The 16,521-nt window shown below is 34.0% G+C and overlaps 1 protein-coding gene across 1 annotated transcript in view; it reads right to left on the reverse strand.

Annotated features, from left to right (window-relative positions):
* Positions 1 to 3,728: 3,728 nt before the first annotated feature.
* The window catches only part of LOC144848919 (uncharacterized), a 24,500-nt gene continuing 11,707 nt past the window's right edge, over positions 3,729 to 16,521 (reverse strand). Inside the window, exons 6-25 of the mRNA XM_078705870.1 lie at positions 14,314 to 16,521; positions 13,490 to 13,669; positions 13,342 to 13,389; positions 12,951 to 13,059; positions 12,441 to 12,611; positions 11,876 to 11,957; positions 11,339 to 11,438; positions 11,162 to 11,244; positions 10,771 to 10,876; positions 10,134 to 10,231; positions 9,844 to 9,949; positions 9,455 to 9,675; positions 9,099 to 9,165; positions 8,588 to 8,673; positions 8,215 to 8,386; positions 7,712 to 7,789; positions 7,466 to 7,514; positions 7,032 to 7,114; positions 6,322 to 6,676; positions 3,729 to 6,177 (exon numbers count right to left, since the gene is read on the reverse strand). The exon at positions 14,314 to 16,521 is cut by the window's right edge and continues 416 nt beyond it. Coding sequence (XP_078561996.1) covers positions 4,481 to 6,177; positions 6,322 to 6,676; positions 7,032 to 7,114; positions 7,466 to 7,514; positions 7,712 to 7,789; positions 8,215 to 8,386; positions 8,588 to 8,673; positions 9,099 to 9,165; positions 9,455 to 9,675; positions 9,844 to 9,949; positions 10,134 to 10,231; positions 10,771 to 10,876; positions 11,162 to 11,244; positions 11,339 to 11,438; positions 11,876 to 11,957; positions 12,441 to 12,611; positions 12,951 to 13,059; positions 13,342 to 13,389; positions 13,490 to 13,669; positions 14,314 to 16,521 — 6,099 coding nt within the window. The 3' untranslated portion in view covers positions 3,729 to 4,480. The remainder of the gene's footprint in view (positions 6,178 to 6,321; positions 6,677 to 7,031; positions 7,115 to 7,465; positions 7,515 to 7,711; positions 7,790 to 8,214; positions 8,387 to 8,587; positions 8,674 to 9,098; positions 9,166 to 9,454; positions 9,676 to 9,843; positions 9,950 to 10,133; positions 10,232 to 10,770; positions 10,877 to 11,161; positions 11,245 to 11,338; positions 11,439 to 11,875; positions 11,958 to 12,440; positions 12,612 to 12,950; positions 13,060 to 13,341; positions 13,390 to 13,489; positions 13,670 to 14,313) is intronic.

Below are 16,521 nucleotides of genomic sequence, written 5' to 3' on the forward strand. Positions count from 1 at the left end.
TTATTTATTATTATTATTTGTTTATTATTTACTATATTTTAGTATGTCACATCAACTGTTTAAAACATGAACCAATTCATTATTTCATGTTTTCAACTTCAAGAAAACCACATTACTATATCTTCCGGTATTCTGGCTATAATCGATTTAAAATCGATTTTAGTCATAAAAGAAAACAGAGACGGCTCGAAAATCAGGAGAGGCGAGTGACGCTTAACAAATATTTTGTTTGGCCTTATTAAATTGCATTATAAATATATAGGCTGAGTCCGTGCCAGCGAATATAATATATTTTTTGTTTAATTAAAATTTAAAAAAATATATTATAAGCCTGGATTTAAAAAGCATTCTAAATTTGTGAAAAAAATTATATATATAAAAAATGTTTTAAATTATATTTTTGTGAGCCTAAAGGCCTATAAGCCTATGAAATCTAGGCCTACACCTGGTTGTTATCGTATTTATTCGAATACGGAATAGGATAGGCCTAATTTAATCCTGAAACAATCGATTTGCGGTTTAATTATTACTGTATTATATTATTATTGTTATGATCCTGCTTGACCACGTTACGCCCTTCTCCTACTTAAAGAATAGTGTCATTTATAGACCTTGTGAATCCATTAGTCATCACTTTAATAAAGCGGGTCTTCTGTTCGAAAAGAATTTTGTTTTTGCAAAAATAATCGATCTCGAAATCAAGTCCACTGGGCTTCTTTACGAGACTATTTGAATATCACAAAGGAACATGGTGATTTAATACAAGATAACTTGTGATGCAGATAAAATGTATGTTTATATAGGCTACATGTTTATATGTTTGTATGGTATTTTTAATAAATATATAAACTCCTTTATAAAATCCTATTATTGTAGTAGCAATTCACAAAATTCACAGCATTCATTTTGAAAAGAAGCCCCAACTTTTTAGTTTGCAAAGGTAATCTCGAAAAGAAGGCCATCTTGAAAAATACCTTTAAAAAGTAGAAGCCCATGGGCTTCTTTTCAAAGTTTTACGATAGGATGTGATTACACACAATAGATTAAATGAATAGGCCTATTAAAAATAAACGTCATATAATAGTCAAGTAGGTCTAGAATTGCCCGAAAAAAGACGGATGTGTGTAGCTGGCCTGGAAATGATAATATTTATAGGTCTATATTGGTACTTTGATCCACTTTTAAGTTTGCCAAACACCAACACAGTTTCAAAGAGAAAATCGTTATCCTTAATATAGAAACATTGAATAATAAAGACAAGGCCATATACATGGCTGCAGTCACGTGCTCAAGTTAGCGTTTACCGACAAACCGACCGACAGAGTGAGCTGTAGAATCGCGTTGCACGCGACTAAAAATCTCTTTTTTTTAAAGAAACATTAAAAACTTCCCTTCGTTTTGTGTCCCAGTTTCCTGTATCTTTTTGGATCCTGCCTTTCCCTCCATATATATAAAAACCAGGAAGACTTTTTTCAGTAGTTAGGTAGTTTAACCTAATGTAATAATATGTCTGGTGACTCCCTAGAAGGTGAAAAAAGAGGATGGATACCGTAATTCTTCTAATAGTAACCCACACTCTAATAGTAACCCCCCTTCTAATAGTAACCCATCCTTATAAGTCAATCTATAATAATAACCTCCTACTCTAATAGTAACCCATGGGGGTTACTATTAGAGTCTCAAAAACTTATGATGCAGCCGTATTTTGAAAATAAGGAGATAACGCATGTTGATCTCGAGAGTGGAGGAGGATTGAGTGTTTTTGAGTTTATAAAATAAAGTTCAACCAAATTTGTTTATTCGTACTGTTTTATTATTTTGCTATGAGTTGCTGACCGGAAAAAGTGAGTTACTATTTCCAGGTGCCTAATTTAAGATTAGTAATAGTAACCTACTACTCTAATAGTAACCCCCTTCTAATAGTAACTCACCCTAAAAAACAATCAAAGAAAAATAACCCAGAGTTACAATTAGAAGATTTACGGTATACGATGGATAATTTTTGCTATGCTGTAGAAACTCCTAGAAAACATTGACACTTCTATAACAACTGATGTATAAACTCCTAGGAAACATTGGCATCTACCACTAATGAAGAAACTCTTCGCGAACATTGACACTTCTACACCTAATGAAGAAACTCCTGGAAAACGTTAAAACTTCTACAACTAATTAAGAAACTCCTGAGAAACATTGAAACTTCTACAACTAACGTAGTAACTCCTAGGGAACATTGACACTTCTATAATAACTGATGTAGAAACTCTTCGGAAACATTGACATCTACAACTAATTAAGAAACTCCTGGGAAACATTGACATTTCTATAACTGATGTAGAATCTCATAGGGAAACATTGAAACTTCTATAACTGATAAAGAAACTCCTGGGAAACATTGACACTTCTATAACTGATAATGAAACTCCTGGGAAACATTGACACTTCTACAGCTATTGAAGAAACTCATCGGGAACTTTGACACTTCTATAACTGATGTAGAAACTCCTCGGAAACATTGACACTTCTACAACGCATGAAGAAACTCACGGGAAACCTTAACACTTCTACAACCAATGAAGAAACTCTTCGGGAAACATTTATTTTTATTTTATTTTATTCAATCAAAATCAACAGCGATAAATACCGCCACTAACATGTTTGAAACATAAAACAATAAAACATCAAAAACGGTTAACAATAAAATACAGATATAAATATATATAAAAACATAGATCAACATTGTCACTTCGACAACTAATGACGAAACTCCTGGGAAACATTGAAACTTCTAAAACTAACAAAGACATTTCTAGGAAACATCGACACTTCTACAACAAGAAACTCCTGGGAAATATTGACACTTTTATAACTAATGAAGAAACTTCTGGGAAACATTGACACTTCTACAGCTATTGAAGAATCTCCTTTAGAAACATTGACATATCTACAACTAAAGCTAATTGAGGAATCTTTTTTTAAGTAACAATGACACTTCTACAATTAACGAAGAAACTTCTCGGAAACATTGACACTTTTATAACTAATGAAGAAACTTCTGGGAAACATTGACACTTCTACAGCTATTGAAGAATCTCCTTTAGAAACATTGACATATCTACAACTAAAGCTAATTGAGGAATCTTTTTTAAGTAACAATGACACTTCTACAATTAACGAAGAAACTTCTCGGAAACATTGACACTTCTATAACTGATGTATAAACTTCTGGGAAACATTGACACTTCTACAGCTATTGAAGAATCTCCTTTAGAAACATTGACATTTCTACAACTACAGCTAATTGAGGAATCTTTTTTTAAGTAACAATGACACTTCTACAATGACGAAGAAACTTCTCGGAAACATTGACACTTCTATAACTGATGTATAAACTCCTGGGAAACATCTACACTTCTACAACTAATGAAGAACCTCATTTAGAAGCATTGCCATTTTCTCATTGTTGATGGAAATTATAATAATACTGTACAGATTTTGAAGATATAGTGAAGGCGAGACAGTTTACTAAACATTCTGGGTTGTATTGTATTTTGCGTTAATCTCTTGGAGTGTATCTACAAAAGTATGCAATGGGTCATCATAATTCATCTTCGATTTTAAGTAAATCAACTTATATTGCATTAGGTATATGTTTTACAAAACAAACAACACAAGATGATTATTTACAACGTTGTTTTCTTTAATAAAAAGGTTATATAGTACACCATTCAATTATATTACCGTACACCTTTTAAAAAGGAAATTCGAAATTGTTTATTATTGTACGTCACATAAACGAGCTAATCCCATCATGTTACACGAATATTACACGAATATGGCATACAGAAAGTATTTTAAAGTAGGCTACATACAGTATTTAAGTTAATAAATATCACTTAATAAGAAAATATCTAAACAAATTTAGAAATTATACTATTGAACATTAGATATTTCCAGGAAGAATGAACAATGGTTAACTGAAGTATAACAAATAGACTAAGCACAAAAGCTTCTACTGTATTTAAAATCATCTAATTAAACAATATTATAAAGACGTTAGCATGATATAAACTATATTTATCAATATTGAGACATTACATTGATTACACAACCGAATATTAGCTGTCACTAGGTAGATTGTGACTGGCACTTGACAGTCATCTAGATACGAGTCTATAGGTGTATTAAGTAATACATTCTGTACCTGTCTACATACGGACATATTGACAAGAGAATCGGGTTGATTACACATTGTCTTTTACGATTATTATCATACAATGATTAAATACTAAACTAAATTTAATGTTCGAGTAATTCTATATTTTACTTTCGTCGGATCTACATTTTTTACAATAACGTTTGAACTATAGTAATTTTGAAATAAACATTGTATGACCGAATGAGTGACTGACTGTAAATGTATATATACAAAATAATATTAATAATAATAAGTATAAAAAATTAATTCATTTAAAGCACGTTACTTTTTTGAAAGTGTAAATCCTGGTTGAAGAGGTTCTTCACGAGTCATGGGAACGGTAAACGGACTTACAGACCTCGCTCTTGCCAAACAAGCTGCTATCCGTTTGCGCTTTTCCTCTTCTGCTTTGGTTTTCTCATCCTCTTTGATGGGGGTTTCTTCTGGATTTTTATCTTTTGTACAATCTGTTTTTTCATCTGGTTTGTCTTCTTGTTCTGTTTGTGGTTCATCATTTTTGTCGGGTTTTTGATCTTCTGGATTTACGTCCTGTTTCGGGTTTTGTGGTTGCTCAGTTTCGTCTGTATTGCCCTTTTCGTTGTCCGTGTTTTCTACATCTGTTTTTGTTGACTCGTCTTCATTTGAACTTTGATCTGTTACCGGGGTTTCTTCTTGATTTGTGTCCTGGTTCGAGTCTGTTTTGTCCTCTGTCTTGTCGTTCTGTTCAGTTTTTGGTTCCTCCGTTTCGTCGTTGTCCGTGTTTTCTACTTCTGTTTTTGTTGACTCATCTTCATTTGGACTTTGATCTTTGACCGGGATTTCCTCATGTGTGTCCTGTTTCGGTTCTGTTTTGTCCTCTGACTTGTCGTTCTGTTCTGCCTGTGGTTCCTCGGTTTCGTCTGGATTGCTTTCTTCATTATCCGTGTTTTCTACTTCTGTTTTTGTTGACTCGTCTTCATTTGAACTTTGATCCTTGACCGGGGTTTGTTCTTCATTTGTATCCTGTCTCGAGTCCGCTTTGTCCTCTGTCTTTTCCTTCTGTTCATCTTGTGGTTCCTCAGTTTCATTTGGATTGCTTTCGTCGTTGTCTGTGTTTTCTACTTCTGTTTTTGTTGACTCATCTTCATTTAGAATTTGATCGTTGACCGGGATTTCCTCTTGATTTGTGTCCTGTTTTGGGTCTGTTTTGTCGTCTGACATGTCGTCTTGTTCTTCTTGTGGTTCCTCAGTTTCGTCTGGATTGCTTTCGTAGTTTTCCGTGCTTTCTACTTCTGATTTTGTTGGCTCATCTTCATTTGGACTTTGATCTTTGACCGGGATTTCTTCTTGATTTGTGTCCTGTTTCGGATCTGTTTTGTCCTCTGACATGTCGTCTTGTTCTTCTTGTGGTTCCTCAGTTTCGTCTGGATTGCTTTCGTAGTTGTCCGTGCTTTCTACTTCTGATTTTGTTGGCTCATCTTCATTTGAAATTTGATCAGGAATGTTATTGGGTTTAGTTTCTGTTGTGTTATCATTTTTGGTTTCTTGTTGTGCGGGTGTTTCGTCGTTTGTGTCTGTATTGTATTCATCGTTGTCCATTTTTTCATCTTCTGTTTTTGTTGACTCATTTGAGTTCTGGCTTTCAATTTTGATCGGAATTTCATCTGGATGTGTATCTTGTTTAAGGTCTACTATTTTGTCGTCGTCTTCCGATTGGCCGTCCGTTTTTTCTGGATGATCATCGTCAGTTTTCATATTTTCATCTTCGGGTTTTGTTAAGTCATCTGGATTTGGAATGTTATCTTGTACAGGTGCTTCTTTTGGATTTGTATCGTGTTTATTCTCCTTACTAGGCTCTAACTTGTTTTGTTCTGCTGTTGGTTTGTCATTTTTTTTTGAATTCGTATCGTCATTGTCTAATTCTTTATCATTTTCTATTAGTGGTTTAATTACTTCTGTTATTTCTGAAGTTGAGGAATCTTTTATTTCATCATTCTGTTCTAATTAATAATTCAATAAAAAAAATGATTGTTAGAAATACTGCCAATGTATTACTTTACAAACGTTTCTTTTAATAATACTATTGAGTGTTGAAATACAATCGTGTACAACGGACTAAAAATGTAATATTGGGATATCTTCACCTGTATCTGGCTTTGGTTGTTCTAAATTAGTATCTTTGTTTTCTTCTGGTAGTTGTTCAGGGGCTAATTTGTGAGGTTCGTCGGTGATTGGTTTATCATCAGCCACTGGTTCTTTTGCTTTAGTCACTGTGGCATTAGGAAGCTGCAGAAGTTGTGCACTTTCGTTTTCATTATTTTGGTCTGCAGGTTTTACGACATTGTCTTGCGGAGTGTCTTCTGGCAATTCTAGTATCGGTGGTGTATGTACCACCTTGGTTTTTTCTTGGTCCTCAGGTACTGTCTTTTCTTGCACTAGCCCTGGTATATCCTCTTCGTTGTATTCTTGTCTTGGACTGGGAGACCGATCTAATTGAGGCTACAAGTGAGGAAAGTAATACAAATAAACATCGTTGATTTTAAAAACTGAATAACTCGCCAATTTCGGGGTAGATAAATTATAATTGATATCGTCCTTATAAACTAAGTCAGTTGAAGCTTATGGAGTGTGGAGTAGAAACAGTCATACTCTATTGGTACTATTGGTAAAAATAGAACCCTGACCCTTGAAACTACTAAGCTACATCTCAACTAGGCCTACTTCAATCCACTACTTTCTCCCGTTTATAAATAATATTAATACATTATGATATTTGTATTTAATCCATATCCATAACAGTATCAATAATTCTTAGTAAATTTAGTTAAGTTAAAATATAATTGGTGTAACTTACAGTTTTCAAACCATCCTCTGCATCAGACACATTGTCGGGATCATTTTCAGTTTCTTGTATACGATTATGTAATGGTATACTTTCTAAATAAGATAATCATAATAATTGAAAGCTATTAGTAAAACAAAAATATTTTTAATTAGTATAAATGGCATAGCCTAATTCTATATTATTTTGCTATATTATAACACTAACAGAAACAGCCTATGAACAATTTTAATTTGAGCATTTACAAGACTTGAAACGGATTCCGAAAAATACGATTAGCCAAAACTAAATCAGCCAATAATTATGCTGTTGTTATGGTACAATTTTGGCAGGACAATCATGACATTATTAGGCTAAAACTTCGAACTGAATAAATTGTCATTGTCTGTACAAAATAAAACCTCAAATTTGAACCGTACAAGACCGTAAAAGTGATTCTTTCTTACCCGTTGCATGGAAAAGAGCAGGAGATTGACGAGCTGGAGGTAAGATTCTCTGAAAGAAAAGATTACTTTTTCTCAGTATTGTTCTTTAATCAACGGTAAATGTTAAAACTGATGATAAATTTGTTATAATTGTATGAATAAATCTTTATGTTGTCTCTGTTTTAGTGAACTTCCTAGATAAACGTGTCATGTATAATATTTGGGGAAATGTTAATGCGCCTTTTCTGTTGATTATAATTTACTTACCAAATGTTGTTGATCTTGATTCTGTAAATTTGCAACTTTCGTGCGGGCATTTGATTCATTCATGTAGTACTCTTGAACCTACAATAGTGATAACATAATGGGAATTTATAACATACTATTCTTTTTTAGTCGCGTGCAAACACGACTCTATAGCTCACTATGTCGGTCGGTTGGTCGGTCGGTCGGTCGGTAAAGACTAACTCAAATTTGCGCACGCGACTGCAGCCATGTATATGGCCTTGTTTTATTATTGCCCTACATTTCAATATAGTATTATATATATACGATGTACACACACTTAAATAGCCATATTTTCTTAATTTCAATCTTAACAAAATAGACACACTTATTTATTCAAACAGTACTATTGAATAGCTTGATACTCTTGTGTATATTGGAGGGAAATGTGGGGACTAAAGTTTCATCAGATCTACGCGCATACACCTTTCAATGTAACAATACTATTTTAATTCTAAGGATAGCCAACAGAAATGTTCACCTACTATATGATTTCGCATTCCAAAAAATATAAAGATGTAAATGGATAAAACGAGACCAAACATGGCAAAGAAAACTTGATAGCCTAGAGAGTTGATGTGCTTCGTCGTTAGACCTCCGAACAACCAAGTCAAACCAGTTAGAACAGCCACAACACAAATATCCCTCAGTGAGATCCTATCGAAGAAATATTAGTAATGATTGATAGTAAAAAAGGTCAAGTAAAACATCTAGGCCTAATGTAATATATAATTATATTTATCATATTTCGACATTACCAATGACATGTTTGTCACGAATGACCTGTTATGAACATATTAATAATGTATTATATAGTGATATAATAATTGGTTTTAAACCGATCGGTTAGATACATACACTAGATATGGTTCCAGATGGTTGACGTCACTGTACATATTCTTGTTATTATTGTAGTTTATAAGTATTAAACAACTGATGCAACTCTGTAAAAAAACATGGATTTTAGTGTCGTAAGGAAAATTCCAAAACTTCTTAGTTTATTGATGGTATAGCCTATATCTAGACATCAAACGTAGTTTTTAGTGTTTAAATAAAGCAAACTGTAAACAAAATTGAGCAAAATAAATAGGCCTACATCAGTAAATAGGAAGTGAAATGCGAAAGACATCACCGGTGTAATGTTTTTTGTTTATATTTCAAATTTATTTTATGCAATTTGCAGGTACTATAAACATAATAAATAAGTGGACGGAATATACCCGGTGAAAGTATTACAATGTGTCGCTCCAATACTCCGAACCACATACACAAACATATAAAGTTAATTGAACATGATAATTAATCCATGTGCAATTTATGTTTGTAAACCAAAAATCAATAATGACAGAATACAACTGTGTCTACTTACAAGCATGATTAAAACTGCTGGGAGTATATACGCCGCCAAGAAACCTTTATCTGTACTCATCCAACACCTATAGAAAGTACAAAGATTTAATGATTACTCAAAACGTTCTTTTTGTAAGGAATACTGTAAATGAGTTGGTGGTTTATACGGTTATGTTACACTAATACATTATCAACAAACTTGGTTTGTTTTATGATAACATCAACCAATTAAAAAAAAAATTCTTCAATAGCAGCATTCGCTTTTAAAAGAAATAACGAGTCGTGATTTTTTATTTTGTATACGCGTTATGACATTTTTGAGGTTAAATAAACTTGTAAACAAAACTTGAATACACAATGAAACGATAACATTACACGTCATTGCTGCCGTATCCTTCATAATATGACGCCATTGTGAAGAAAGTTATTACCAAAGGTAAGCACCAACCAATCAAAATATGAGAGATCAGGATCTTTCCATTTTGAGGGAATGGTGTTATCATGGTAAAATGAAGATAGACTCCTTCTAGCAAAACCCACATGAAGTGAACAAGTAGAAAGAAGTGGAGAAAGATTGCAGTCGCCCTACATCCACTCTGTAAAAAGAAAAAAATGTGTTACGACGAAGGTCTACAATTAATTCTATTCACACATGCCGGGTTGATGTAAGCTTAGCATGTACAGTACTAAGAGAAAGTTCTCTATTTTTATCATCAATACATGATATACATTTATAATGACATGATAAATTGTACCAAACTTACAATGGTGTGTGTATCTTCAATGCCTGCCAAAAATGTTATAAAACAGCATACTAATGATAGTACAAGATTACCATGTACTATTAGCCAATGCGCACGAGTAAAAGCACTACAAAGAAAAAAAATATAAACAGTAATAATTGTTTTCGTACACGAAAATTAAGTACTATTTCTCGATCGATAAATAGTTCGTACTAGTCCTGTGACCCACATTCGTCCAATAAAATGACAGGAATTCATGTAGGTGTTATATAAAATTGAATATTAATTAATTTGAAAGTAATAGTACTTACTAGACCCATATCAGAATGAATAGTGTAAGGAAGAGCATTATCAGTCCAATAATAATAAAAATATAAACAATATGTGCCAGATCAATACTGCTGGAAACCTAGTAAATGAAATTTAAAATTAGTCCTAAATATATGATTTTAACAATATAGGGGACACCTCCGGGATCCAACATTATCACCGTTTGTTCGTTTCACGGTAAAGTGTCCGCATAACGGGGGTGTCACTTAAATAAAGTAGGTTCAACATTCTAGGCCTACTGTATTTTCTATTTTATGGTATCTGCGTGTTTGTAATGGAAATGCTTTTTTCAACAAATGATAAAAGCCAGGGACTGAACATGACATCAATCATAGTATCAGTAATTTGCAGTTATTTATGATAAATAATAATAATAATCAAAACAATCTGTGTCAGTTATAGAGATATCATTATAAAGAAGAATTCGCTCTACCAAATATCTGAGATGATTTTAAGTTTCATAATAATAATAGTAATTTTTATTTTCTTTAGTTTTAGTTTTATTTAATTTGCAATTGTTATAGGTTGTGTACCGTATTTACTTTTTATTTACACCCATAAAAATGAAATTGGCCAACCATACTACTATTTCGAATTCAATGGGCTTAAACAATTTACCTCTTCAATTTCGACTACTATTCCAAAGTTGGTTGTATGAGAACATTCACATTGCATTTCAGTATTTATTTCCGATGTACTGGTACACCCTTCTGTAGACCAATCCCTACACAAAATTAAAAAATTAATTTGATTATAAAAGAACAAGTTTGTAGCGAACCTGTTGTAAACAAAATACCTAATTAAAAATAATGCAGCTCAAAAATAAAATGCGTGTGGTATTAATTAATAAGAAAAAATCGTCTAAACCAGAGAAAAGTTATATAATATTTATTATTATTTTATAAATATAGTTTATAGCAGATATGTTATGTTATTATATTGCATAACTTTTCAGTATCGGTGTATTGGTATGAAATGTAATATATTATCATTTTATTAAGAAACATACACAGACGGTGTATCCCAAAAGCGACAAGTGGTTGTTTTTTCTTCTTTGGTTCCATCTTGATTTTCACTTTCTTCTGCAAGAATCTAAAACATAAACGTTAATACAAATATTATATAATGATGTCTAATGGAACAAATGATTTAAACCCTTAGTAAAATAATCAATAAATACACTTACAGTGTCGTATTCCAGAGAAAATTCAACGGGAACAGAACGTATTCCCGAATCATCAAACACAGAGCATGAAATCACACCACTTGCTAATATTTTTGATTTACTGGAAATAAATAAATGTTAATTTTAAACTTAGTCGTCTAGCTTACCTGGATAAACCGACAATAAACCATGCTCTTCAGAGTGAGGGCTTAGATATGAAAAGCGTAGGGACGTTTTATATTCTTTTACTTCTTTGTAGGACCGTAACTTACAAACATAAATAATAATGGACGATGGGACAATATGGTGGCGGATCGGTCCATTATGGCAAAGGGAATTTTAACTTTCGTACGTAAATCCTCCCTCCCTCATTGGCTATTGTCAATTTAGCCAGGTAAGTGGCACTCATAGACTACTAACTCAACTATTGGTTTGTGTAAAGTATCTACGCGCATGTTGCATATCAAAATTGGGCAACTTATCAAGTTTTAAGTTCTATTGTTTACTACTTGTTTAAATATAATAAATACATTTTTTTTTTAGAAAATGCATTCTTACCTTTTCAATTCTTCGTTATTGACTGCTTGAGATGATTTAAAAACATCTTTGTCATAATAAATTACAGACATCCCTATTGTACCTACGTTAGGAAAAAGCAACTTGATTTCAATGTGTTGACATCAATAGCGAAGTGAATTATATTAATTATTTTGATATTAGTATAGTCGTTACCAGGTGTGCTTTGTGTATTTATACTAACATATGTAACGTGACCAGGTGAGTTGATTTTTATACTTATATATAACTTAATCCATGGTTGATTATATAATCGTTACGTGATCAGGCGAGCTGACTGTATTTATACTAAACCTGTAACTTGATCCATGGCTGAATATATAGTCATTATACGTGACCAGGTTAACGGACTGTATTTCTAGGCTACTAACCTGGCTGATTATATTGTCGTTACGTGACCAGGTGAGTTGATTGTATTTTTACCGGTACTAACTTGTAAACTTGTTCCGAGGCTGATTCTAATCTTTAGTTGACTAGGGGATTGGGAAGTACTAAATCCATATTTAAGTTTCCAAATAGAGTTGAAATTATTTCGCTTTAGGCCTACCTGTAACTTGGTCCAAGGCTGAGTCTTTAAGCTTTAGGTGACCAAGTGAGTTGACATTAAATGTCTTCTTATCATCAATTGATGAGGAAATATTGGAGTCAATTTCGTGGTTGAAATTAAACACTAAAGATGCTGCCTCCTCAACAGAATCTGTATTGATAATATTGATGGCTGAAAGTAAACAATTACAGCGATATAAGTTTTCACACAATTATAGTTATTGATTAATAAATATTCCCTTGAAATGTTTCATTACCATGACACTCCTGTGATTCAGGCAGTTTAATTCCGGAACATTTTAAAATGGGGGAAATACCCAGTTTGAATAACATATTTAAAAGTCATTATTGGTCAAGTTTCTGATTTCATCATGCAATATTAAGGGTTTTATGTTTATATTGTAATACTTCCGGGGACTTGCTTTTTCTAACAAAGATTATAACAAATAGCTACAATATATTGTATATCATAACTATAACATTTTATGTCGCTATATATCCAATTTCAAACCTATATTTTTAGAAGACAAAGTAAAGTTGGTTCCTGTCGGTAGGTTTGCAGCTGACTTGACAAGAATAAGTTCCATTGAAACCGCAACTCCAAGTACATCATCTTCATCCTGGAAATGAACAATTGTAATACGGAATGTTATAAACACAGAAACTATGTCAATTTAAGGTAATAATAAGGACAACACGTCTTTGACAATACATTTTCGCCATGCTTTCAGAACTTTGAATGTGATTTATTTTAGCCATAATGGGCATCTTTTAATGAAAAAAAAACTGCCACATAAATCGCATTTAGGCCAACAATACTGCGTGGTTTAATGCAATATAGTACTACATTAAAATGATGGGGTCTTTTAAAGCCGCCAAGTTAATATAGTATTGATAGTTACCAATTTTTGTGCAGGATCAAACAGATTCTCTGCAACGTCTCTCAAATTCTATAAAATAATGAAAATAGTAATAATATAAGTAGGAAGTAGTTCAAGTGTTTATCATTAATTTTGGCAAGAATGCAAAAAATATTCCAAATAGACCAACCTCAGCTCTTGTTTTGATTTCACCTTCACTCCCTTCCTGATCAAAAGATGCAATTTCATCCAAAGTAGATAACAGTAGGTTTATATCACTTTCACTAAGTTGGTTATCGTCATTTTGATTCAAATACTCAGCGGAAACTGATAGTATGTTATCCTGTGTTTCATTCGATAAAGTTGATATCTGTAAAAGAAGTTCAATTGTACTGAATAGTTCTAGGTTGAATAACTTTCGGTATATTCTATTGATGCCAGAAAGAAATGTTATTTGAGTGAGTGAATGACAGTTCGGTTAATACAGTAATCTATAGCCATAGCATCGAAAGTGCTGAAGGCTCATTGGCTTCATGATTCTGGTAGTAGTCTTCTCGGATAAAAACTATAAACCGTAGGTCCAGTGTACACAAAATACATAATACCTACTACATCTTTCGAGACGAGTAGGGGTTTACCCCGGTGTACAAGCCCACACATCTACTGTAGTGGACAGACAAAATGAGCGCAAACAGTTCGTAGACATAAATTGACCTCTTTGAGAGAAGCATGTTGTTGAAAAGTGTAATATCTAAGACCATGAGTAATGTTTGTTGGAACGGCGCTATATAAATGGAAAATATTATTAAATTATTATTTATTATCTATTTATGAATTTGTCAGACCGAAGAAGATTTCAGAGCCAAAATTCATGTTTCATAATATAATGGATGATATAGACCTACAACCTCTATCAATTAATAAATCAGATCAGGCAAGTCGAATCTAATAGATTACAGGCTGTTTACTCCAAGAATTATTAGATAATCATGATCATAATCATAAACAACTCACAAGCTCTATAGTTTCGTCATCAAATATTGAAGGAATTTCAGTCGTCATTTTAACAGTGGTTGTAGTCTGGACGTTGGTCGTAACTTCATCGTCGACTACATCATCTGTAACGTTGGTATTTTCGTTTGCGTACTCAATAATTGTTACATTATCATTGTAAGCTTCATTTGTGGCACCATCTGCATTGATCGTTTCGGTTGTTGCTTCCTGATCTGAGATGATGTTTTCGCTTGTAGAAATTGTATTGGGCGTAGTTTGAGCATTCTCATTGTTTGCTTGTGTTTGAGATGCAAATATTGTAGCACTGTTTGTAGCTTGGGCATTAGTAGTGGCTGCTGTATTTTCATTGTTTGCTTGTGTTTGAGGTGCATTTGTTGTGGCACTGTTCCCGTTTGTAGCTTGGGCATTAGTTGTAGCTGCTGTATTGTCATTGTTTGCTTGTGTTTGAGGTGCATTTGTTGTGGCACTGTTACCGTTTGTAGCTTGGGCATTAGTTGTAGCTGCTGTATTGTCATTGTTTGCTTGTGTTTGAGGTGCATTTGTTGTGGCACTGTTCCCGTTTGTAGCTTGTGCATTAGTTGTAGCTGCTGTATTGTCATTGTTTGCTTGTGTTTGAGGTGCATTTGTTGTGGCACTGTTCCCGTTTGTAGCTTGGGCATTAGTTGTAGCTGCTGTATTGTCATTGTTTGCTTGTGTTTGAGGTGCATTTGTTGTGGCACTGTTCCCGTTTGTAGCTTGGGCATTAGTTGTAGCTGCTGTATTGTCATTGTTTGCTTGTGTTTGAGGTGCATTTGTTGTGGCACTGTTCCCGTTTGTAGCTTGGGCATTAGTTGTAGCTGCTGTATTGTCATTGTTTGCTTGTGTTTGAGGTGCATTTGTTGTGGCACTGTTCCCGTTTGTAGCGTGGGCATTAGTTGTAGCTTCTGTATTTTCATTGTTTGCTTGTGTTTGAGGTGCATTTGTTGTGGCACTGTTTCCATTTGTAGCTTGGGCATTAGTTGTAGTTGCTGTATTGTCATTGTTTGCTTGTGTTTGAGGTGCATTTGTTGTGGCACTGTTTCCATTTGTAGCTTGTGCATTAGTTGTAGCTGCTGTATTGTCATTGTTTGCTTGTGTTTGAGGTGCATTTGTTGTGGCACTGTTTCCATTTGTAGCTTGTACATTAGTTGTAGCTGCTGTATTGTCATTGTTTGCTTGTGTTTGAGGTGCATTTGTTGTGGCACTGTTTCCATTTGTAGCGTGGGCATTAGTAGTGGCTGCTGTATTGTCATTGTTTGCTTGTGTTTGAGGTGCATTTGTTGTGGCACTGTTCCCGTTTGTAGCTTGGGCATTAGTTGTAGCTGCTGTATTGTCATTGTTTGCTTGTGTTTGAGGTGCATTTGTTGTGGCACTGTTCCCGTTTGTAGCTTGGGAATTAGTTGTAGCTGCTGTATTGTCATTGTTTGCTTGTGTTTGAGGTGCATTTGTTGTGGCACTGTTCCTGTTTGTAGCTTGGGCATTAGTTGTAGCTGCTGTATTTTCATTGTTACCTTGTGTTTGAGGTGCATTTGTTGTAGCACTGTTCCCGTTTGTAGCTTGGGCATTAGTTGTAACTGCTGTATTGTCATTGTTTACTTGTGTTTGAGGTGCATTTGTTGTGGCACTGTTCCCGTTTGTAGCTTGGGCATTAGTTGTAGCTGCTGTATTGTCATTGTTTGCTTGTGTTTGAGGTGCATTTGTTGTGGCACTGTTCCCGTTTGTAGCTTGGGCATTAGTTGTAGCTGCTGTATTGTCATTGTTTGCTTGTGTTTGAGGTGCATTTGTTGTGGCACTGTTTCCATTTGTAGCGTGGGCATTAGTAGTGGCTGCTGTATTGTCATTGTTTGCTTGTGTTTGAGGTGCATTTGTTGTGGCACTGTTCCCGTTTGTAGCTTGGGCATTAGTTGTAGCTGCTGTATTGTCACTGTTTGCTTGTGTTTGAGGTGCATTTGTTGTGGCACTGTTCCCGTTTGTAGCTTGGACATTAGTTGTAGCTGCTGTATTGTCATTGTTTGCTTGTGTTTGAGGTGCATTTGTTGTGGCACTGTTCCCGTTTGTAGCTTGGGCATTAGTTGTAGCTGCTGTATTGTCATTGTTTGCTTGTGTTTGAGGTGCATTTGTTGTGGCACTGTTCCCGTTTGTAGCTTGTGAATTAGTTGTAGCTGCTGTATTGTCATTGTTTGCTTGTGT

Source organism: Antedon bifida, chromosome 7 (genome assembly GCF_963402885.1).
Source record: "Antedon bifida chromosome 7, ecAntBifi1.1, whole genome shotgun sequence".
Taxonomy (NCBI): domain Eukaryota; kingdom Metazoa; phylum Echinodermata; class Crinoidea; order Comatulida; family Antedonidae; genus Antedon; species Antedon bifida.